The sequence below is a fragment of the Panthera pardus genome, unplaced genomic scaffold (assembly GCF_024362965.1).
Source record: "Panthera pardus isolate Hobbes unplaced genomic scaffold, ASM2436296v1 HiC_scaffold_17, whole genome shotgun sequence".
Lineage (NCBI taxonomy): Eukaryota > Metazoa > Chordata > Mammalia > Carnivora > Felidae > Panthera > Panthera pardus.
The window spans coordinates 10,182,768-10,207,308 of NW_026526732.1; the positions used below are offsets into that span (position 1 = coordinate 10,182,768).

Here is a 24,541-nt window from a genome sequence, read left to right on the forward strand (position 1 = left end):
GGGAATACACCCTGACTCACCTTCAGGTACAGTCAGTACCAAAGTCTGTCACCTCTGCCTTTGACAAATGTCTGTAGCGTCTGTTCCCTGCCACCAGCTACAGACTCCCACCCCCTCCCACCCTGTCCCCCCAACCCCGGCCATCATGGCCACTGGGGCCCCGTCTAACTGTCCCCCATCCTGACAATGTCTCTACGCCCGCTGGCGCTGCTCGAGGGAGGGGGGCGCGCTCCTTCACCTGCGAACACTCCAGGCCTCGGAGGACTTGTCCCCACTTTCCGCCCGGTCTCAACCCACGCCCTCTCACTGCCAGCGCAGCACGTCTAGCTCTTCGGGACACCGTGCGCCTGCGCCTGCGCCTGCGCCAGCGCCAGCGCATGCGCGCGAACAGACGGCCCCGCCACGCCTCTCTGGGCTTTGCCACCTGTGCCTTTCGTTCGGGCTCTGGTTTCTCTTGCCCCAAGTCACTCTCCCTTCCACCCCACTGTCCGTTCTTCAAGGCCAGGTTCAAAAGCCCCCAGCCTTTGCTTTTGCCCCTTCTCCAGATTCTCTGGGACCTGCGTGTGACTCCTCTAGGGGCACATACCACTTGTCGCCTGGTTGGCGTCGTGATTTTACACACTCCCCTCTGCCTGGCAGCTGACCTCGAGTCTAAGGGCAGCACTACAAAGGGCAAGAGGAGGTGCAGCTAATAAGTGGGCGCTCCTGGTGCGGCCCCCACCATCTGGGGCTCGGGCCACACTCGTCGGAAATGCTGCTGGTGCATCCAATGTGCTCACGGACATTCCCCACTCCTGAGGGCGGAGGGCTGGTCCGTGAGGTCGCCCTGCTACTTGTCAGGCCCCCAGAAGATAGGAGTTATGGCAACCTCTACCTTCAGGTGTTCGGACGACACAATGACAAGGCATCAAAAAAATACTTGTGATAAGATCTTGGAATGGGACTCTGTCTGCTTCAGTTTCTGTTGGATCCCCAGAGGTTTAGAAAAACCAATAGGCAACAAGAAGCTCCATCTTTCAAAAAGAGGTGCTGGAGCCCCGTGCAGCTCAGACCAAGTTTGTGACCCCCTGCCAGGCACAGAAGGTCAAAGGGGTAAAAAGCAAAGAAGGGTGCCGCGGACAGGCAGACACCTGTACCCTCCTGAGGACACACACAAGGGAGGCGGGGCGAGGCTGAGGCCAGACGCAGATCCCCTGGGAGAGAACCAGCGTGGAGTCGGGCGGAACGGTCTTTCCAAAAGATCCCCTGAAACCCCAACCTGGGTAGGGATGAAGGGGTGGAAAGTGTTGCTTTTCTATGAACTCCGGAGTTTCCGTTCACTGAAACAATATGATTCTCAAGGAAATGAAAGTGCCCTGAGTCCTTTTTTTTTTTTAAGTGACAGGAGAAACTAAGGGACTTACAGGGGATTTCATTCAGGAGCAAAAAAAAAAAAAAAAAAAAAAAAAAAAAAAAAAGAAGAACTAGGTCATCAAAAGAGTCTGAAAGGGCAGCAGGGAGGACAAAACAAACCTGTTCTCAGCCTTCATCCTGTGTGTTAGGCCTGTTTAATGGACCAGCCACATGCCCAAGACTGTGACAGTCTGCCCCAAGTCTCATTTTAGTCCTCACAATGGCCCAGGAGCCCCTCCTAATCTGGATGTGCTCCCCTGGCCTTACCTTTTGCTTTGCCCTCTGTAGTTCGCTCACTCCTACACACGAGTTCCTTTAGTTCCCTCTCCTACAGGCTCTCCCCTCACCTCAGGGCCTTTGCACATGCTGCTCCCCTTTCTGTTTTCCCTTAGTTCCCTTCCCCCAATTCCTACTCATCTGTTAGAATAGATGACAACTTAGCCCCCCTCCTCTGGGAAGCCCTCCTGGGTTTCCTATGGAAACTGCACCCCACCCTCTGTCACAGCCCCTTTTTGACTATGTAGACTTGCCATTCTATTAAACCTGTCAACCACAGGTTGACCCTTAGCCCTGGCCTGCAGGGCCTGACCCTGACCACACCTTGGGAGTGGTCTTTCTCTCTTTCCAACTTTCCATTCCTTCTGCTAGACTTGTATGAGGACCCCTACCCCCAAATGTGGCCATTCCTACCCTGCTGCCATGCACACCTCTGGGACCCATGCAGGGAACTGAATGTGGGTCTTTGCCCTCATGGCTCACAGCTCTCAGTGGGAAACATGTACACACTCTTGTTTTGCTTTCTTTCTCTTCCTTCCTTCCTTCCTTCCTTCCTTCCTTCCTTCCTTCCTTCCTTCCTTCCTTTCTTTTTTAGAGAGACAGAGAGGGAGACAGAACATGAGTGAGGGAAAGGGGCAGAGGAAGTGAGAGAGAGAATCCCAAGCAGGCTCCAGGCTCAGCGTGGAGCCTGATGCAGGGCTCGATCCCACAACTGTGAGATCATGACCTGAGCTGAAATCAAGAGTCAGACGTTTAACTGACTGAGCCAGCCAGGAGCCCCACAAAAACACTCTTATGAGCACATCATTATGCCATTTAAGAACATTTTAGAGGAAACTCAGGCACACGATGCTGGGCATGTCACTGGTTCTTAGTCCCTGATGGACAGGCTTGGCTGGGATGTCCAGGGAAGGCTCTGGCCCTCTAATGGGCACAGGGGTGAGTGAGGTAGGGCAGAGAGAGAAGGGGCAAAGAATGTGACAGGAGGGAAGAACAAAGCCAGGCACTATCCCCCCATTGTATCTGCCCAGGCTGGGGGAGCCTGTGGGTGCAGTGGGAGAGGCCAGCAGCCCATCTTCCCTGTGCAAACCTGTGAGCAGTTCACGATGTTCTGAGGGGAGGTTGTCCTTGAGAAATGCCCCATCCAGAGGGACTTGGGTTTTGGAAAGAATACAGCGCCAACTCAGCCACAGTAGGAAATTTTATCCAGTTATGGAAGAAAGAAGTTTGGTGTGACAAGATTTGTTCTCTAAACAAAACAAAGCAGCACCAAATGGGGAACAAGAAAAGAGATTTGTTCAAAATGTGAGACTTTTAAATTCTTTTCATGGATTCAGATGTGTATTTTAGATTTAGGGAAGGAGGCCTATTCAGTTCCCCTGGCCTCTTATGCTCCTCCAAGGGCCCTAGCCCTGGCTGCTGGCCTACCCCACTCTCCACAAATAAATACACGCCAGTAGGAAACAAAGCTAAATTGTGAAAAACCAAGAATTTCCTGAGGGATTTTCTGGCCTAAAGAGCTCCAAGAGAGATGCCTGGGTGGGTCTGGAGTTGTCTTGGAGAGAGGCTAGCACCCTCCCAGGCATGCCTGACTTCCCAGCCCAAGGTGGCCCCCAATCCAGAGTCCTTGGCTGCCCCTTTGTGCAGCCCCTCCTCAGAGGAAGCCTCTGAGGGGCAGGCCAGGGGCTTCTGGGGGGCCCCCAGTTCAGCAGGAGTATGGCACACTAGGCTCACAACTTTCTTGTTTCTAGAAAACAACCAATTTCTTTAAAAAAAATTTTTTTTAACATTCATTTATTTTTGAAACAGAGAGAGACAGAGTGTGAATGGGGAAGGGGCAGAGAGAGGGAGACGCAGAATCTGAAGCAAGCTCCGGGCTCTGAGCTGTCAGCACAGAGCCTGACATGGGGGCTCGAACTCACAAACCGTGAGATCATGACCTGAGTCGAAGTCTGATGTCCAACCGACTGAGCCACCCAGGCGCCCCAGAAAACAACCAATTTCTAATTGCTCAGTAGTACCAGTAACATAACCCAGTACCAATACGTGGCATGGGACTATATGCTTGGATTTTGTTTCTGGGGAGGGCAACACCCTTACTTTCCTAATGATATTTCACTGAGGCTGATAATAAAAATTAAGTTTGCATTCCATTAGCACATGTCGGCAATGACTGGCCATGGAGGTCCAAGTGCACAGTGGGGCTGCCTCGGAGACAGTCCCCATGGCTTTTTGTGGAATCTCTCCATTTATACATTTAGAAGCCACGAGGGAGGAAGTAATAAAGGTTTGGAAGCTCATTCTAGAGACTCGGAGTACTTGCTTAAGAAATATGGTGGATGATGGGTTACTTTGTTCGAAATGCTCTGCATGATGTAGCTCCCCAATAAGCAGGATTCGACAGCATTTTGTACTCACGTAATCCTGCCTGGGGCGGGGTTGGGGGGGCGCTCGCAAGTGCCATTCCACACACACCCCGGTTCTGACACCAGATGCCTGGGTTTGGGTCCCGATGAGGCAGAGTTTACTAGCTGTGTGAACTTGGCACCTTACTTCACCTCTCTGTGCCAGTTTCCTCGTCCACAAAACGGGCATAATACTGCCTTGACTCACCGGCACAGAGGGAGGTGTTAAAAGCTGACACAGGGGTGCCTGGGTGGCCCAGTCGGTTAAGCATCTGACTCTGGATTTCCGCTCAGGTCATGACCTCGTGAGTTCGAGCCCCGCATTGGGCTCTGTGCTAACAGTGCAGAGCCTGCTTGGGATTCTCTCCCCGTCTCTCTGCCCCTCTCCGACTTGTGCACACACACTTCCTTTCTCTCTGTGTCTCTCTGTCTCTCAAAAAAAAAAAAAATAAACTTAAAAAATTATTTAAAAAAACCGTAAAACAATGAATAAAGGCTGATACATATAAAGCACCTAGAGCAGACCTAACACTATTCAGTGTCAGCCACTGCCATCGTCAGTGTGGTCATGTTGCCATTGCCATAATACGTGCTGCTTCAGCCCACTCCGCTCTGTCCTGTTGAGCTATTTTAGCATGTACATCCTGTATGACTCAGCTCTTAGCACCTCCTTCTACAGGTTTTCTACCTGCTTCCCACGTTGTGTCCCGGTCCCCCTACTAAGCTGACCACAGCTCTCTGCTCGTCACAGATGCTCAAGATGACTCAGTAATTAATTGGAGTCACGTGCCTCAGTTTTCCTATTTGGATCCTTAGGAGATTTTCCCCAACCTTGACACAAATTCAGTGAAAGAACCAAAAAGAGGGCAGGAACAACACAAGAGACAGCCGTATCTCCACTTCACTAAGGCCGTGTCTCCCTGACACAGAGCAGACCACTGAGCAGCGGTCATATAGGGGGTGTGACCAAAGGTGACAGTGGGTTTTGTGGCCAGGTCTCCAGCTCGCGAGGCCTGTGCCGGAGGCCTGTGCTGTTGGCTTTCCCGAGCTCTGTTAGAGAACGTGATCCTTTCTGACTCTTACCTTGGAGAGATGGGCCCACACAGGGCAACACAGCAATTTGTAAAGATATTTCCATAGCTGTAGGGATTGTAATTTTCTTTACCTCTTTTATTTGACCAAGATCCTTTAATCTGAAAGAAAAGGACAGCGAATGATACAACATCCTTCATATTGATGCCACAGTTTAGGCGAATGGGGTCACGAGAAACTCATCAAGAACGTAGAACATCTTTCTCATTTCTTCACAGGGAGAAAACTGAGAGACTTTTCTCAAGGAAAACTGCCATTTACTTCAAACTTGGACATATCCCCAGACAGCAGGTCAGACTAGGGAGAAAGTAACATTCTTTGGGGACAATAATCTCTTGTTCCTACAACACGGTACCCAAAGGTCAGCTCACATAAGCCAGCGGAGATTTGTTTCATACAGTTGGCGTGCTAACCAGTAATTAAACAAATGGTAGTGGAAAGAGTTAACACGGCTCCCGTAACTACCCATTTATAGTCTGAATTCAGCCTCACAATGTTACCAAAATAAGCCCACAGATTCTAATATCCATAGTTGCCAAATACAAATAACTCGATTACAATTCTCTTAACTCATGTATCTCCTCGGTACCGATTTTCCCAAGCCTTTAAGGCAACCTGACTGATTCTGAGACATTTAATTCCTGTACTAACAGACATTTCTGTCAGAGTCTAAATATTCGGAGCAAAGAGGACCAGGCTTATGAAGAACATTTCCAACATTATGTTTTCTGTTTTTATACCTCCTCTCCATCTGCATTCAGTTAAGGCAGATAATCCTGGACAAAAAGTTAAATTCTGGGTGGGGGCGGTCCCCTCCAAAAGTGTTAAATGTGAAAGGCAGATTCATCCACCCTGAGATATCAGCTGGATGTGGTCTCTCCTCCAGAGGAGGTATGACAGGTTGCTCACAAAACTACTGAAGAGGAAGGAATAGACAATAAGCCCCTCCCTCAGAGTTTGGAGATGGGGGTCTCTCAGCTGACCTTAGTATCTAACTGATGTGGTCAGAAAGTAAGACAGGTTAGAGATTCCCCACTGGAAATCATGGAGACCCTAGGAAAATGCTTCCCCTGCACATTGTTTGCTCCCAGAGGCTCATACCTGGAATGGAATATGCACAAGGCCTTGGCCCCTGAGCTCCTCTCTCCTGTCCCCCTCCCCCCCCCCCCACCTCTGGACGCAGACACACACACCCACCCCCCAGACCGCTGGGAACTCACATCTTCATTTGTCGTCTGGTTGGAGCTGATCAGGTATGTGTGGAAACCCGAGAGGCCAACGATAGACCAGACGGAGAAGAAGCACACCACTGCCTCCAGCACAGTGGCCTGGGGTCAAGGAGAAGAACGGGGTGGGGGTGGGGGGTGGAAGCGGGGTAAGTTCTCGGGGTGCCTGCGGAACCAGGATGATGTAAGATTCGGATGGGAAACCCACAGACGCTCACTGAGGCCTCTGAATCTATCTAGCTTTGTCCCTAACCAGAGGGGGACCCTTCAGGTCCAGCAATGTGCCCCTCTCTCCTGATTCACCCCAATCGTGCTCAGTCAACGACCAGTGGGCTCCCCGAACATTACCTGTTTACTGTTTCACGGTGGACAGTTCCTCTGACCATCCTCCCCACCTGCCCTTGGCCTTTTCCTGTGGCTCACTGTGCAGCCAATGACTGTGACAGCAAAGCCGGAAGCACGCTGGCCGGCGTTGGCAGCGGCCCAGGCCTGCTAGGAAAGGTCGCGACATTGAACATGAACATCACTGCAGTCTCAGACTCTAATCTCAGCTTCTGAACGCTGGGCACTATCACATCAACAGGTCTGTCCTCCAACTTGATGTTGATGCCGAGTGAACCGTCACACAACAGTAGTTGACAATTGTGAGCAGGGCCGGCCACCGGCAACTGTAGCCTGGGCAGGGCTCACCTTCACGGCTTTCTCTCTGCCTGGATGATCCTTTCACCCACTGGTGGCTGCCTGCCCCCACCTATGGGTGGGCTTCTGGACCAGCAGGGGCATTTCTCAGAGTGGTGTCAGGGTGAGGGGTATTTTTACTTAGAGGACTCTTTGCCAACACCTTAGCCCACCCCAACACCCAAGGCTATTTTCAGCTCTTTGATGGGCAACTAGGAAACGTGGATGCTTAATCAGTCATTGAGTGATGGCACATCCCGAGCTCCACAAAATGTGCTACAACCAGAGGATAAAAAGTGTGGTATTCTTCAACAGATGAGATAAATCAACCCAGAGTGTGGCAATTTCCAAGGACTAGAGAATTTTTCTGTTCCACAAATGTTTATAAAATTCCATTTACAAGATATAGATGTTTCTCTGGGGAAAAAATATTCCTCACAGGTCTGGGAGTTTAAATATACACCATCCATCCCCCATCAAGAAGTTACAGGCTGGAGAAAGTAAACACCCAGGCTTTCCTGATGCTCTCAAGGGTAGAAGCCATAGATCACACTGCAATACATCGCCATTGATTTTTTTTTTCAGGACTGGATATAATTCATCTTTAGACCAGAGCAATGAATACAGTATTCAGTGCAGCGCCATAATCTGCCATGCCATTATTAACAAATGCCACTGTCCGGGCATGTGGGGCGAAATACAAAACGGGAGAAATGAATGGGCTCTTGCCTGTTGACCGACTGACTTTCAACATCAGGACAGACCACTGGCCCTGCTCTTGGAGAAGCAGAAGAATGCTCTGCTCTTCTGAGGCTTAAGCTTCTAGAAACCGCAAGCCTTCAGAAAAGCACTACCCTGAACTTAAATGGACATCTGAGGAGGAGAAGAATGTACCTCTGCCAGCTAGCTAAGACGAAAACAGCCCAGCGCACCCAGAGTCAGACAGATGCCAACACACGCTGCCCACCGCGGGCCCTGCCCATTCCTCGTGGAGGCAGGAGTCGGAAAAAAAAAAAAAAAAAGTCGAAAAAAAGGAGTCGGAGGCAGGAGTCGGAAAAAAGGGAGGAGTAGCTACATCTCGAGAAGAGGAGAACCAGGTGGTTATTATGGAAAAGCAGGTAAGTTCCGACATGTAGGGAGGATCTGTGGAGTAAGAGAGAGATGCAGAGAAGCAGATCCCAAGCTAGGTCTGCCTTGGAACCCCAGAGTTATCAGGTGGGCCAATGGTTAAGAGGGGAGGCCTCAGGTACATGTGGGGACACACGAATGGTCTCATTCTCAACGGCCTTCTCACAGGTGAGGCTCACAGGTGCCCCTCTTCTGATCATCCCCCCGCCCCGGGGGCAGACTGGGGAGGCAAACCACGTGGGTGGAGTGGAGTCCCGGGGGAAATGATGGACGTAAGCAGCGGGAAGACTGAGTCAAGGAGAAGTGGGTTGCGGAAAGTCGGGTGACACTGGCAGTGAACCTCCACAGGCTGGAAGGAAAAGACAAGAAATAGATCAAAGAGGAAGGGACACGTGAAACGGAAGCAAGAAATGATCAGGGTAGGAAAGAGAATAAAGAATGAAAGCAAAAGATTTATTTGCTGAATAACGCACGAAGAGCCAGACCTCCATCTCAGAAATGCTTCTGTGTCACCAAAAGTTTACAGTCCAGGTAGAATGATGGTGATGTCAAAATACACACCAATTCATATGCGTGAACCCTATAAGACCTGGCATGTCCACGTGAGGGAGGATCACAGCATTTAAAGCGGCACAGCCCATTTTCTGGTGGCTCTTCCCTTTGCAATGCCACTTAAAATTTTTACTCCCCAAAGGAGGCGTTGTTACCAGTGGACATGGGATTTTAAAGGCTTATAGGTCCAAAAATAAACTAGCAGATCTCTATATTAATATCTCATGCACTTTAGAGACATTTTATAATTAGCAGATTGTTAGCTCACAGCTGTGTCAAAATGACACGAATTCAAGGCAAAATGCAAGACGCAGCCCTCTTTCCCTTGCCCCTCACAGTGGAGCCCCCCACAGCATGTCTTAAGGAACCGTCATCATCATTCGTAACAATGGCTGGTGTCTCTGGCTAGGCATCAGGTAGTACTCCAAAGGCTTCCTATGGATTAACTCACTTAATCCTCAGTGACCCAGGGTGAAGTGTGATTCCCACTTACCCAACAGGGAAACTGAGGCAGAAAGCAGGTAAGTACTTTGCTTGAGAAACAGCAGAGCTGGAAATGGAGCCCTGAACGTGTGGCTGTGCCAGGACAAGAGAAAAGCCCTGGGCTGGTTCCTTTCCTATTCCTGCTGACATTCCCATGGCTCTGGGCTGACCACAGCCCCTGCGGGGGAAGATGGGGATCCTCTTTTTGTCAGGGATTTGTGACCCTTTGGCAGCCTCAGTAGACCACTCCCCCTCCAAATTCCCTCTCAGGCTGGGGAACAAATATTTGAACAACACATCCCCTCACTGACTCCAGAGCCAGATGTTGAAAATATCTATGCCATAATAAGATTAATATAAATTTTTCATAAGTGTGTCAAAAGCCATTCACTGATATTTTTAAAAGAGGAAATGAGGAAGACATACACCAACTCGACTAAGAGCCAATTTAATAAGCAGTTGGGTGTTACTGTATCAGAGATGGTTCAAAATTATAGCAGTTACCACTGCCAGCCTCCTTCTCCCTCCAACCCCCAAGAAGACAGTGAGCCCTTTTTTGGCCAGGGGTGTGGCATTAGTTTAAGTTCTACCCCAAGATGTCGCACTTTGAGGTACTCACTAGATGACTGTGGAAATGAAAAAGACTTTGAAAAATGCTGATGGGCAAACAGCCCTCCGCTGAGTCTCCGTGGGATCCCAGAAGTGCCTGCTGGGTGCCCTTCTGTGCAGCCAGCCCTGTACTTAGGACAGGAGAGGGGGGAGGGACTCACTTCCTGCCCTAAGGGATCTGTTTGCCCTTGGGAAGGTAAGTGAGGCGAGAAGGCCTTGCAGACACAAGGGAAGAACGTTGGACAGAATGGTGAGGGCATTTCAGTGTTTGGAAAATCATAAAAGGTGAGAGATCATGGAACCAAAGATTTCTAACCTTTCTGAGTTCCCACTCTTTTCTCAGAACAAAAAATGCACGCACATTTTTTTTCTTCTGATTTCAGGAGTTTTAGAAACTCTCCTGACACCTTTCCATAGATACACATGGACCTCAAGTTAAAAAGTCCTAATTTATCTTAATCCCTTAATTTTACAAGGAGGAAGATGAGGCCCAGAGGGGTCAAACTGGTAATTTACATGATAGACACTTTGACAATGGAAAGTCACGGGAGACCCTTCGGTGTGGATCATGTGACCATCATCTTTCAGTCTCTCAAATCCTTTTCCCCATATTCTTTTATACCAGGAAATAAAGATGTGCAGTTCTCCCAAATCTATGAAGTCACTGTAATTCCAATCAAAATTCCGGAATTTTAAAAAGGAATTAAAAACTGACTCTAAAATATCAGGAAGAGAAAACGTGCAAGAATGGGTAAGAAAACTTGAAAAAAAAACAACTCTTGGGTTGGGGGATGGGAGGACACCTTTAGTAAACAAAACACAGAGTCTGAAACAGACCTGTGGGCACGAGGGCTACAGAAGGCATTTCAAATTTGGGTGAAAGAATACACTGGTGACTCTCAAAGTGTGGCCCGTGGGCCTTTGGGGTCCCCGAGATCCTTTCAGGGAAACTCCCAGGTCAGAACTATTTCCCAATCAATGCCAAGACATTACTTCCCAGTCTAACTGCTTCTGTCATTCAGGGGCTTCATCTGAAGGCTTTGGGATGGGCCTCACTCCCATCATAATAGGGAAAGTACTTGTGCATTCTGTGTTTTAGACATTTCTCAGTTGTAGTTTCAAACATGACCTCTAGAAATATATATAATCTACCTAAACAAAAGTTCCTTGGGTCCTCAATAATGTTTAAGAGTGTTAAGAGATCCTGAGACCTAAAAGTTTGAGAACTGCCAGAAGTGAACAGTGAACAGCACTGGGACACTTCACTAAGCATTTGGGAAAAACAAAGTGGGAACTTTAGCTCACACACACACACACACACACACACACACACACACACACACACGTAGATTACAGATAAATTACTGTGCCAAACTGAAGAAATAAAATGTAAAGGTATTAGAGGGAAATAAAGGACATATGCCTATAATTTTGGGGTTCAGATATAAGACACAAAATCTAGGAGCCATGTAGTATCTGATTTGTAGATGGATTTTGTTAAAAGTTAAGCATTTTTTTTTTTGTATTAAAGAAGTCAACTTAAAAGGTAAGTGACAGGTTGGGAGAAAAATATTGGCAAGAGATATTAAATGGTTATTATTAAGAATAAAGAACATGTTAATAGGAAAAGAACAAACAACCTGATTACAAAATGGACAGAGATTATGAGCTGGCACATTGTGGTCATGAAAAAAAAATGTCAACAAAAATGAAAATAAGCACAAGCTGATTATTATCCAGAAAATGGAAATTAAACCAATGAATTTCCCCCCCATCAAATTGGCCAAAGTCACAGCACCTGTAACATCCAATATGGATGAAGGTGTGGGGAAACGGGAGAACGAGTCAGTACAATCTCTTTAGGGGACAATGTGGCATGTCAGTCAACATTTAAAAGATGCTTAATTTTCCAGGCACCTGGGTGGCTCAGTGTGCGCCTCAGTTGGTTAAGCATCAGACGACTTTGGCTCAGGTCATGATTTCATGGTTCATGAGTTCGAGCTCAGCATTAGGCTCTATGCTAACATGGCTGAGCCTACTTCTCTCCCCCTCTGTCCCTCCCCCACTCATTCCTCTTTCTCTCTCTCTCTCTCTCTCTCTCTCAAAAAAATAAATAAATATTAAAAAATATGCTTGGAGGGGCACCTGGGTGGCTCAGTTGGTTAAGCGCCTGACTCTCGATTTCGGCTCAGGTCATGATCTGACAGTTCGTGAGTTTGGAGCCCCCCCATGGGGCTCTGTGCTGACGTCACAGAGCCTGCTTGGAATTCTCTCTCTCCCTCTCCTTTTGCCCCTCCCCCCCTTCACGCTCGCTCGCTCAAAAAATAAACTTCAAAAAATTTTTAAAAATATGCTTAACTTTCAGTGATTCCACATTTAGTTGTCAATTCTGGAGAAACACTAACACTTGTGCACAAAGACATACGTGCAAGATGGCCCGCCACCTCATTTTTTATGCAATAAAACAATTAAGAAATCTAAGTATTCATCAACAGAAAAATATAGTATAGATTGTGTTCTGAAACTCTATAAAGCAGCTGAAAAAAAAATGAGGTAGATCCATATGCTGACATGGAAATACCTTCAGGAAACAGCTAAAAATCAAACCGCTGAAGAATACAAAGAAAATGATCCTTCTTAGGTAGAAACAGTCCCTGCAACGGTGTGCAGACACATACGTATTCAAACCCTTCGAATACTGTCTGGAAAGACCCGTGAAAACTGACAAGGATTCCCACAGAACGACAGAGGAAGGGTCGAGAGCAGTGCTTCTTTTACGTTTCTCTTTGAAATTTTTTACGAGAGTTATGTTCTTCCAGTACCTGAGTGATTTAAAAAAACCCCAACAACCTCCTCCCCCATTCTGTGACCCTGTGAGATGTAATCTGATGCTTATTCTTCACGCACTCCCTCAGACAGACCGGTTAGGGGCAGTGGGAAAGAGTGTCAATTCCCTGCCCGGAGAGAGGGGCTGGCGGTAAGGAGATCTGGGCTCCAGTTCTGGCAACACGGCTGAGTGTAAATTGGGGTCATCTGACCCTTCAGCGCAGGCTCAGCTGTAAGGGACCGATGGACACCTGTCCTACCTATTTCCTGGGGTCCCCCTGAGGATCCACAGACATCGGGACAGAAGGGCCCTATAAGCTGAGTCTAGCAAAGGCCTGTGCCGCCGTCATGAATTTTCCAACGGGCAGTACGGTGTCCCTCCTTTCTGAGGGCATCGAGCCAAATCCGAGCCTTCTACCAAATTCCATTAAAACAGAACCGTGCCCATTAGGCCGTCGGTGCCTTTCAGACAGCGTGCCTCGAAATGAATGCAAATTGGGGATAAAAAGGCTTTCTGGCGAGAGCCTCCACACACGTAGAACCAATTACCATTTGATTTAGCAACCACTGAAAACTCTTCATTTGGGAGCGCCGAACAATAAGTCATGATTAAAAATGACTGTAATCCTTTTAATTGGATGTTAATGCCGTTTCATCGTGACGACTGTTGATCGCAGGGCTTCTCCTCTCTGGCTCCTCCTCGAGGATGCTGCTGGCCCCGGTGGCCCGGTTCCTGCGGGGACCCCTGCGGGGACTTCCACCTGCAGATCCGCTGGTGAGCTGGAGGCGAGGCCCCGTGGCTCTCCTGGCTCTGCGTGACCAGTGCCATGTCCTCTGAGGCTGTAATGTTGTCACCGCAGGCTCATGACTTGTTCCTCTTTCCGCCTTTCATGCAAGGAACTGCAGAGGACCGTGAAGTTACTCTAGCTTCACGTGGGGGTTCCTGGGGGGTCAACTCTTAGGTGCTGCGCGTGTATTTCAAATAGGACTCATTTCTAACCTATGCTAGCTCTCTCCCCTTTCCACTGTGCCTTCCCTCCCCTGGGTCCCCAGGGCTGAGCCCTCCGAACTGGCCCTGACTCTCCCTCCTCCCTCCCAGCAGCACTGATTTGATTGCTTACCTGCTCAGCTGTCCCCTTATCACCCATCTCAATTCCGGGGGCCTTTCCCCTGCACACATCGCCTCACCCCTTCCTTGTGTTCCCTGCTGCAAATGAGTACTCTTAAGAACACAACAACCACGACAGAAAGGCTCTGGTGATGTCATTCACCTGCCAGAAATCTAAGCTGGTTCCCCAGCGTCCTGGGCAGGAAGGCTGACTGGTATACAATGCTGTCAGGGCCTTTCCCTTCCTGGGAGCAGTCACTCTTGACCCCCCGGCCCCCCCCCCAACCACGGCTGAGCTATCACGGCTCCCCTCCCGCTATGCCCGCCGTGTGTAGGAGTCAAAAGTGCATCTGTGTGCTTGTACCGTCAGGGCGGAGGGCCTGCTGACTGGGAGCACGGCCAAGCGGCCGGAGCCCTGCAAACCCTGCTGAAGGAATCAATGAACACAAGCCCAGGTCTGGCCCTACAGATGGGCTGCTCTTCCCTGACACATGCTGCGTATCACCAGGCCCTGCTCAGGCTGTTGGTCCTGCCTGGGATCTCTCCCCTCCACGTCTCCAGTTTTAGGACTTCTTCCCCAATCTTTCCAAGCCCTATGCAAACGCTACCTGCCAAAGCCTTTCCTGATTTCCGTGCAACATGCCCTTCTGGACCCTCACCCCCACCTCAAGCTCTCCATGATGTTTTATGCCACATAAGACTTACTCTGCTTTTTAGAACTCAGAGTCATACACCAGGTCTCGGCACCGTCAGATGTTCATTGAGGAGATGAGTGAATCATTCTGTCCACCCTCGCTGCTCTGCCTGCCCCCTTTGATAGAATGTGCTTCAAAGGTCCGGGCCGGTGGTTCCTTCTTGACTTTGTAACCCGGGCAGAATTTGCACGGAGTGGGTATTGCGTCAAATGATCTTGGAAGGAACAGATGCCAAGTGGACCTCGTCCTTTGGAAACTGCCTGGCTGTGCGAAGACCCAGTGCCTTTCTTCGTGGAGAAGACTCACCTTCCATCTCTCCCTGGGGAAGGGGTGGGGGGGCGGCTCCTGAGAGTCCATAGCACCCAGCCACGCCACTGCCTCTGCTTCTCCGGGGCAGAGATGAGAGGGAGGAAGTGGCCTCAGGCCACTGGGGGGTAAAGAGGGAACCGGAAGGAAGGCTGGCCAGGGCATCCGAGGCCCGGGCAGCATCCTTAGCCTCCCTGATGTGAGCAGGGCTGCACTGTGGGCTGGGAAGGGACCTGCTAAGTGCCACCAGCGAGCCTACTGGCTCTACGCATCCGTCCTCCTCTCCTCCCCCTCCTCCTCCACCTTCTCCTCCTTCCCCTCCTCCTCCTCCTCCTCCTCTTCTCCCACCTCTTGGCTTTGCCGCACTCAAACAAGATGCCATCCCGTCCTTACTGACGGGTACCTCCCGCTTCTCATTGGCGGAGCTGCTTGATTCCTTTCTCCTGTGGTCCTGCTGGCGGGCTCGATGAAGAGCTTCTGGTATGTCAGGGTTTCTGTTGCTCCTAGCAGTGCTTCCGATAGATAAGGTGCCTCCATTGGTTGTTAAATAGCCTTTTGTGTTTCTGATCTCTCTCATTTCATCAACGACATTGCTTTCAGTTGGATATTTCTCACAGATTTACTGTGAGGCAAACCTTTGCCTGGACCCTGATTTCTCATCAAAATATTTTCATATCATGGTCAGGAGACCAGATTGGAGGCCACTGAAAAATTATAAATTTAAGTTATCTTCTTGCCCGAGAACAGTCAGCAGGTCACGTGCAGAGGCTACAATGGACTCCGGTCCTGTGCTCAGGCAGTTTGCCAGAAAACCTCCTCTTGTCTTAAGAGCTTGGTGCCGTATAGACTCTTGCCCCACAGAGACTGTAGGTCTGGAGAGGACGAGCTGTGAGCCACGCTGCCATCGGCCAGAGAGCAGTTGTCATGAGTGTGAAATGTCACGGATGAGTTTCATCCATCAGAAATCAACCACCTCCAAAGAGACTCCCAGGGCCTCAGCAGTGGAAGGAGGCTTGGAGGTCATAACATTATCTGATGCTAGAACCATGTAGGGGGGCATGGTCCGTCCTCTTTTTGACCACCCCTAGGGCCTGTGATCTCATCGCTTCCCCTGGCCATGCTGTTTCTGAGCTGCCCCAGTGGTGAGCACATCTTTCTTAGTGAGCTGAAAGCTGTCCCTCAGAAGCTCCTCCCTGGCCATCCCGGTGCCCCTTCCAGAGCCACACAGGTGTCCACAGGAAAGGCAGGAGCCCACAGTACCAAACAGGCATCCTGATGGGATCCGGCCTTACTCATCATATATACATTATCACTAGTAACCAGAACTCAGTATTTTTTCAAAAACACATCACAACCTCATAGAACCTGAAGCATACTTTTTCTTCTGGAATACAGATTCCTGATACATCATCAGACCTCAACACTTCTTTATAGACCCACTCGATAGAAGGAGGGATTCTTCTGCAAAGCATGTACTTAGAAAAGACGCTGTCAGCACAGAGAGCCTGTAAGTAGTCATACTGATTGGGGGAGGAGTGTTCGGTGGCACATGAAACAATTTCTGTTCTGTGGAATTAAAAAAAAAAAACCCAGGACCTCACGTCTTAGTGTGGGTACGTCTGATGTTCCTGAAATTCTCCACTACTTCCAGAAAGAATAAAGATCGAAGTTGGGATTGCTGCTCAGACTGCCCCTATCCCTTCCCTGCCCATCTCTTCCCCATGGGCTTCTGTGCTGTCAGATTTCTCCGGAGTCCTGCTCTTGGTGCCTGATTTTCTCTGGGAGAGAAATGGGAGGGAGGGGGTTTATCAGACAATCTTTATATCAGCTGTGGTAGCTACCCTGGGATATTCTGGCTTCGGCTTTAGGTCACCTTTTAACAGGCAGGAGCTCAAAATGACAGTGGATCAAGAGGTGCCATAAAACCTGACCTCAGGAGAGGATACACACACACACACACACACACACACACACATACACACCACATCACATATGTATATATAGATATATGCGTGTGTGTGGGTCTGTATACATATACACTAACCTGTTAATTTTTGTCTCCCACCTCTGTCCTAGAGTGACACAAAGGGAGGAAAGGGAAGGGAGGACAGACATAGACTCAGAGCTGAGCTGTACTGCTAGTGAGCTGCATGGACGGGTGTAAGAGAGAAACCTCTCAAATCCACCTGTACTTGAGTGCCTGACTCCAGGGTACCTCCTCCCCAAAGGCCTGTGGGGCCAACAGAGCAGTGGCCTCCCTAGAGATGTCCTAATCTCTGGCAGCTCCGAATACATTACCGACATGGCACAAGGGAGTTGCAGACTGCAGGTCATGGACCCTGCGATGGGAAGATAATCCTGAATTCTCAGGGTGCAGCCACTCTTAAAAAACAGAGAGCTTTTCTGGCTGAGGTCAGAGAGATGGGCGGAAGGGAGGCGGGAGGGCTTCAAAGTGTGGGAGGGACCTGACCCACAATTGCTGGCTTAGAAGAGCAAGGAAGTCATGAATCAGAGAACAGAGCAAGGAGACGGGACCTCAGTCCTATGCCCTGGGAACTCGGTCAACCACCCGTATGAGCCTGAAAGAGGATTCTCTCTGGAGCCTCCGGACGAGAGTCCAGGCTGACACCTTGATTTCAGCACTGCGGGACCCAGAGCAGAAATGAGCCAAGCCTGCTGGACTTCCGACCCACAAAACTGCGAAACGGTAAATTTGTGTTGCTCTAAGCCTCTAAAATACAGCCTGGTACAAGCTGGAGCCTGTTACGAAAGGCTGTGGCCTGGAGGAGGCAGGATGCCCTGCAGGCGTGTCTGGCCACTGTAAGGGGCCTGACTCGCATCCAGAGCCAGCTGTCACCCCCACTGGCTCTGACTGGGCCACGTGGCTGCCAAGCTCCTGAACGTGGAGAACGCGCCCGGTAACACCCACCAAGGGAAAACCTCCGCACCTAGAGGTGACAACACCATTTGGAAAGGCAGCAGCTGAGATGCTTGGGAGTTTTCACGACCTGGGCCCTCCCGAAAACTCTTCACCTCTACCTGAGGATGATATTTTGGGGGAAAACAAGCTAAAATCTGCTCTGAACCTAGTAGGGGCATTTCTCGCTTTCCTCTCCTTTCCATGCGAATAGTTTCTCCAGCAAAGTCAGCATGCTACCCTTTCTACCAGCAACGTTTGTCTGTTCCCCTTCCTGGGGAACACAGTGCTCTTGATTATACACACTATGGGCACAGCCAAATCATGAGAATGAGCAGACATGTGTGCTCTAAAAGAAGGTTCTAGCAGAGCCCGCCCGTTGCACATACTGCCACAAAAAGAAGCTTCTATGAAATCGCTCCTGCCATGCGTGCAGACGATGCTTTGGTGTCGGGTGTTCTCGCTGATATCCCATATAATTGGTCTTGTCACCATAGCATGTCAAGTACATAATGCTTGACTCTCGCAGGTCAAAAACTTGAGACACAAAAGCGTTAAAAGAAATGACCTCAGACTTCATTTAAAAGAAATGACCTCATTCATCGTGAGGCAGCAGGAATCCAGGACCCACAACCTGGTCCTTCCTTGTGACTCTTTCTGGGGTTGGGAGATGATAAGATCCACGAGCTGGGAGGCCTGTAGCAGGTGCCACGAAGACCCAACAGCACAAACCACACACAAGAGGTGCATGCTGTCTGCTAGAGAGGGGACCACTGTGCCCAAAGGTGGCACCCAGGAGAGCCACATGGGGCAGGAGGGAGCCTGCAGGCCCCAAGGAATGGGGCAGCTGAAACCCCCCAGGTCTCAGGTGGGCTTTTGCCTCCCCTCCCCACCGAGTGGGGTCCCTGTCACTGATACCTCTCATTGTCTGAAGTGCTCCACATGCATTCTGCACAGACGTCCAGGGGTCAGAATGGTCACAGGTGCCAGGGACAGAGGAGGGGAGGTGGCTCAGGTTGCCACACTCTCGAGGCTTCAGAAAGCATTCCAGCTGGCAGCCCAGACCTTGGTTCCGGTCTAAGGTGCATGTATTAAACTTAACATGACCAGCGTGTTTTCATGATGTAACCAACTTCCTGAAAGACAGATAAGCCTCTTCTTCTGGGAAGAAAAGACAAGGCTTGACTGTAAGATATGCCAAAGCAACAGGCCTTGAAAATAGAAGGGCATGGAGGAGATGATGGTGGAGGGTGTCACCCTGGCAGGACTGGGGACAGGGATGAAGAGAGACATTTCTCATGAGACCTGTTCTTAGCAGCCACAAACACTGAAAATTTCATTCTCAGGACCACCTTTCCTTCTGGATAACTTCTAGCTAACTCTTGCTTCCCAGATCCTTAATAGAAGACAGGACCCAAGCCCCCTTTGTATATCTTCCATATGTCGCCTGTCCCCCTTTTAAGAGATTAGTCGACTATAGGATCTGTACTTGCAACCAACGTTCTATGCTGCCTATGAACACAGAGGCACCAAAAAGGAGATACTTTATATTATGCAAATATCTATAAGACCACATTTGTTGTCAGTTCTATCTTAATAACACTACCACCACCCACACACCAGTTCCCAGGGACGTGAGCCAGCTTATCTTACTAACTAAATGCTGTACATGATACATACATCTTCATCAAGTTCTTCATTCATTGTTTAAGAATTCTCTACCACAAGATGAAGATTACTTTTGGGAGTACTGAGAAGTTCAAGTCCAGTCTACTTGCTTATGTGAAGAAGAAAGGGAGCTGGGTCCCAGATGGAGCCAGGTCAATGGGTCCAGTGGGCCAGCGCTACAACAATGAATGTGAAACTTAGGGGGATGGGTGAGGCAGGGAGCCCATTCGAGCGCATCATGGGTGAATATTTCTCTTTCAAGAAGTTCAAAATAAGCGTGGTACATGCCCATATATACTGTTTGGCAGGACGGGATTAATCTGAATGGCCTGAGATTGACCACCTTAGTCCATTCAAGACTGCGAAAAGGTGTTCTGTTCCCGGAAATAATATAGGTCATCCAGACCGTCTGGAGGGACGCCCAAGGAGATTCCCAGATGGAATCCATATAGAGGGTCAGAGGATTCCCATCTGGTGACTGCGTACCAAGAAGGCAACCCACACACAGGCATCTATAAATACACTGCAGGGACCACCTCCTGATCAAAATGAGGTGGACTGGACCTTGCAGCCCTCCTTCTACCCAAACCAACCTGACTTAACACATATCAGTGCAGGTTCCTGGGGTGGGCAAGAATTTACACTTGGCTTTCTAGCTAAAAAGTGCTTTGATTTAAACAGAGCTAAATGAGTCACTTTGAGGTTCAAGCATTCAGACACCACAACGCATGCAAGTGAATACGGGGAGTTTTTTGGAGGATTTACAGAAGGCAAGAAAGTACGAGTTCCAAGAAGAAAAGCCAGGGCACAGACGATGAGGTAGTTGAGGAGGTCAGTCCAATACTGAACACGGTAGCATTGTGAAAAACAGAACAACCAGAAAGGATATCTCGCAGGACTGTCCTTAAGAGCATTTAGGAATCCTGTCTGTTGTGAACCTGTGGGAAATGAAACCAAAATTTAGTATTCACACATTCACCTCCAGAAAAACAGCCTTTATACGGAAAGCTCCCTCATCTACATGAACATAATAGGTGTCTAAAGATCAATTAAATAATTATATTTTGTTGTGCTACAGCACCAGCATACTGATCGGGGACTGAGATTCCACCACAGTTATTCAACCAGAAAATGGCAGATTCATAATTAGGCCCGACATCTGCAGGATATTTTTTCAATAAAAGCAGATGGATGCCTGCGTCCTTTCCCATAAATTATAGTTCTGATTACTCCTTTGTTTTCCTCATTTTAATAGGAAAACAGAATACTGTATGCTATTTTTTCCTCTTCTTTTATGAAAGACTGTTTTTCCAAAGTTTGTTAACTTTTGACCTGGGGCATCCTATAAACCAGGCTGCGTACAAAAGACGTCTTTCTCTGCACCCAGAGTAAACAAACTCATAACGTTGGAGTTTATTACTGACTCCTTTAGGCTTGAAGACATTTTAACATGAATTGTGTGTGCAAAAAAAAACATTTCTTTAGGGACTTGAGTAAAGATGTATCCGACAAGAAGCAGTTTTTATTGTACGTGTTGACATCACGGTTTTTAAACATAAATGCCCATGGGGGAGGAAGTCTTGGTGCTCCCATCTCGGAGTGGTGATGCTGGGTCCCTGCTGTGCTGCATGAAGCCATGTGTTTTGGGGACATCATCTGGCCCGGGGCAGAGATGAGAGGCACAGGGAGGACAGACACTGTGTTATCTCTGCTGCGGCTGCAGGGGGCAGTTAGAGGCAGGGTCCTGGACGCCTCTGTGTAGGAGGGAAGGCTGAGGGTGGGGTGGCTCCAAATTCATCCTCGAGGCCCCATTTCCTCCCTCTGTGCTGTGTTCCCCACAGTCCACTGCGGAGGCACAAGGATGTGCCAAGAGCAGGAAAATGAAGAAGGAGAGCTTAAGGCTTCTTCTTCCATCTCCGCTAGGCCAGTGGGGCAAAGCCAGCACGTGGGCTGGGGCAGATCCTAGAGAAAACACCATCTCAATTGAGGCAAAAGGAAGACCCTAAAAGAAATGACTTCTCTTTCCCTACTGACCCCAAACTGGCTTGCTTTTCCAAACCTTCCCTTCTCAACAAGGAAGTCCAGCCATCAGGTTCCCCAGAATCTTTGCTACAACAGGATTCTCCCCCAACCTCCCTTCGGAGCCCCATTACCTGGCAGGGAGAACTCAGGTGACAGTGCTCTGCCTTTGCCAATGTTTTCATAATCTTAGGGGATCATGGGAGTCACGTAAAAATCTGCCCTTCCTTAGAGCATGGAGTGCCAAGCCAAGTTGGGGGCGGGTGGGGTTGTTCAGGGGGATTTGTTGGGGGGGAATAGAACAAGGGGAGAGGATAATCTTTATTTGCTTTTGTTCAACACACTCAGGTAATTTGCAAGCAGGTAAATTCTGAACGCTTTTTTTTTTTGTGGAGAATGGGATTAACAATATTTAAAGCATAAACTACAGCAAACTCCATTTTCTCCCATCTAAGTACTAACCAGGCCAGACCCTGCTTAGCTTCCCAGATCAGCGCGTTCAGGGTGGTATGGTCGTAGACCAGCAAACTCTATTTGGCTGGATCTGGGGTGAGTAAACCTTTAGGGAAGACGAAAGTGAAATGTACCTCACTGTGGTGGGTGTACCCAAATGTACACCACCCTCCTGCCAGGTGGCCGGCTTCACAGTGTGTGTGTGAGTGTGTGTTCCCAGAGTTCACGTGTGCAGGTGAGCAAGCGAAAACTGGCCCTTGATACCCAGATGTAAGGGCAAGGCCATAAATACACTTCAGTAATACACATATGAAAGCATTCTGAAGTTGCTAAAGATGATATAAAAATGTCAAGTTTGAATACTATTTTTTAGGTCATAAATGTGCTGCAACTATCAGCACTTATTTCTTCTCGAGTTGTGTAAACCACAGTTTCTTGTCTCTGGTTCTTTTGCCTATTAATAAGCAGATAGGACCCTGGCTACATTTTTGCCATTTTCAACTCTGCAAATAGAGAGCAAAGGGCCACCATTAACACCCTTCCCAGGTAGGGTGGAAAAGACCTCTAATAAACCTTAATTCTCTTCTTGGGATCCCACCCAAGTTATGGCTCTCAAGCATAGATTACAAACTTGGGTCACATTCAGATGAAGGGATTTCAGCCAAAAAGAACGGGACCTACGTTTTAAAATGCCATGAAAACTTAGGAGATTCCACGTAAGGTCCAATCATGACCGATGTTTCCATGCGAAATTTTCTATGCCCTCCCTATCTTGGGCTGCACCAAACCCGACCCAAAGAGCAGCAGGGGATATGCATTTCCAACTTCAGCCTGGGCACATGTCATCTGTGGTATCAGTGCTGCTGCCCGGGGAAGAAAGTGGGCTTGTGTTCACACAGTGAGGGACACACTGCAGGAGGAAGCTTTGCACTTGCTAACGGATGGCTGTACTTCAGGAATGTGGACCAGAGGCAACGCTGGTCTCTCATGTTGCTAATGGGCACTGTAATGGAAGTTAAAGGCTTAAGTTTATAGTTCAAAGCCAATTAACTTCCTTCTCATCACTCCCTGTTGTTGGAAAGTGGATAACCAAGAGAGCAAAGAAATTCAAAGTCATGACCTTCAGAATGGGAAATGAGAAACGTCATTTGCTTAGGCAAATACACATTAAAATCGTTAATATCCCAACCTCAGTTTTAATAATGTTGCTTCCTTCATATGCCAGGGATTTACTAATGTTTAGCAGGTAACTGAAAATCTTTTCAACTGTATATTTTTAATGTGTGTGTGTGTGTGTGTGTGTGTGTGTGTGTGTGTTAGAAAACCCAGTCTTCAGCCTCAGACATTGTTTTCTAGGGATGGTGACTGTTCTCACTTAAGCCAGTATCATGTTAAAAACAAACAAAACTACTATTTGATGGTTATCATTGCAGCCCATTATCCTTTGTGCAAAATGTGGGAATGATTCTTTCAGGGAATCCCTTAGCAAAAGAGAAAGTGAGGTCACTGAGGTTGCAGCAGGGGCAAGTGTATCAAGGAAAAAGTCTTATAAGTGAAAGACAGCCTGATCTGGGGCGTTCAGGCAGCTGTGGCCGGAAGGATCAGGAATGGGGAGTAGAAGGAACAAGGGAGAGAGGGCAGGGAGAAGGGCAGCTGGGGAGGTCAAGGAGGGTGACAGGGAGAGAGGGGTGTCAGGGGAGGAGGAAGGGAGGGGAGGGCAGGGGAGGAGAAAGGGGAGAAACACAAAAGGGGGCAGGCTGGAAGTGAGGAGAGGCCCAGGAAGAGGGGAAAGAGAAGAAAGAGAAAGCCCGAAATGATCAAAATATTAAATCAAAATTAAATCCGAAAACCAAAGTCAGGCAAATGGTTACATACGTAATCTGATTTCGCCAGCATACTTACGAAGAATGACGTGGGTGATAACGAATGCAAGTATAAAGACTGTCAGAAAAGACAGAGATAAAATAAACATATAAAAAAATCTGTAGTTTCTTTTCCCCACACAGTTGCCTACCCAGGGACAGTGGTGATCAAACCGTTCTGAAATGAGAGGCAGAAAAAAAAAATACGGAAATCAGTTAATAAAATGTCTTTTTACTTGACGGAAACTCTCCCTGCTACCCAATACTCTGACGACGCAGTTGGTCCTTGAATGGTGTGGGGGCACACGGCCGAAAACCCCATCTAACTCTGACCCCCCAGAAACTTAACCGTAATAGCCCACGGTCGACTGGAAGCCTTAGCGATCACCTACACAGTCGATCAACACATATTTTATACGTTCTATGCACTATATGCTGTATTCGTACAATAAAGTGAGCTAGCAGAAAGAAAATGTCATACAGAAAATCAGAAGGAAAAGAAAATACATTCACGGTGCTGTGCTGTGTTTATGGGGAAATACCCACGTATAAGCGGCCCCATGGAGTTCCAGCCTGTGTTGTTCAAAACCCTACCACACTGTGCATTTCCAAATCCACTGCTCAGAGAAATGCTTAACATGCAGACAGTTGAAGCACAGAATCATTCTTTCAACGGAACTTAGCTGGTTTGAAAGCACAAGGAACATGCATCCTTCTCACACAACTTGAAGAAACAGGTGCTCAAGTTCTCGTGACAATTAGAAAAGGGACGATTTCCCTGTTTTGTACCAGCAGGCTTTTTAGGTTCACAGAACAGTCTTCCCTCAGGATGGCTGTTAAGTGCTG

General features: G+C 48.5%; 1 protein-coding gene across 2 annotated transcripts in view; it reads right to left on the reverse strand.

Moving 5' to 3' along the window:
* Positions 1–24,541, reverse strand: part of ZDHHC14 (zinc finger DHHC-type palmitoyltransferase 14) — a 292,138-nt gene that overhangs the window by 16,950 nt on the left and 250,647 nt on the right. For both annotated transcript variants that reach the window (XM_053904321.1, XM_053904320.1), the window contains exons 4-7: positions 23,736–23,873; positions 20,256–20,299; positions 6,386–6,493; positions 5,157–5,266 (exon numbers count right to left, since the gene is read on the reverse strand). In XM_053904321.1, coding sequence (XP_053760296.1) covers positions 5,157–5,266; positions 6,386–6,493; positions 20,256–20,299; positions 23,736–23,873 — 400 coding nt within the window. The remainder of the gene's footprint in view (positions 1–5,156; positions 5,267–6,385; positions 6,494–20,255; positions 20,300–23,735; positions 23,874–24,541) is intronic.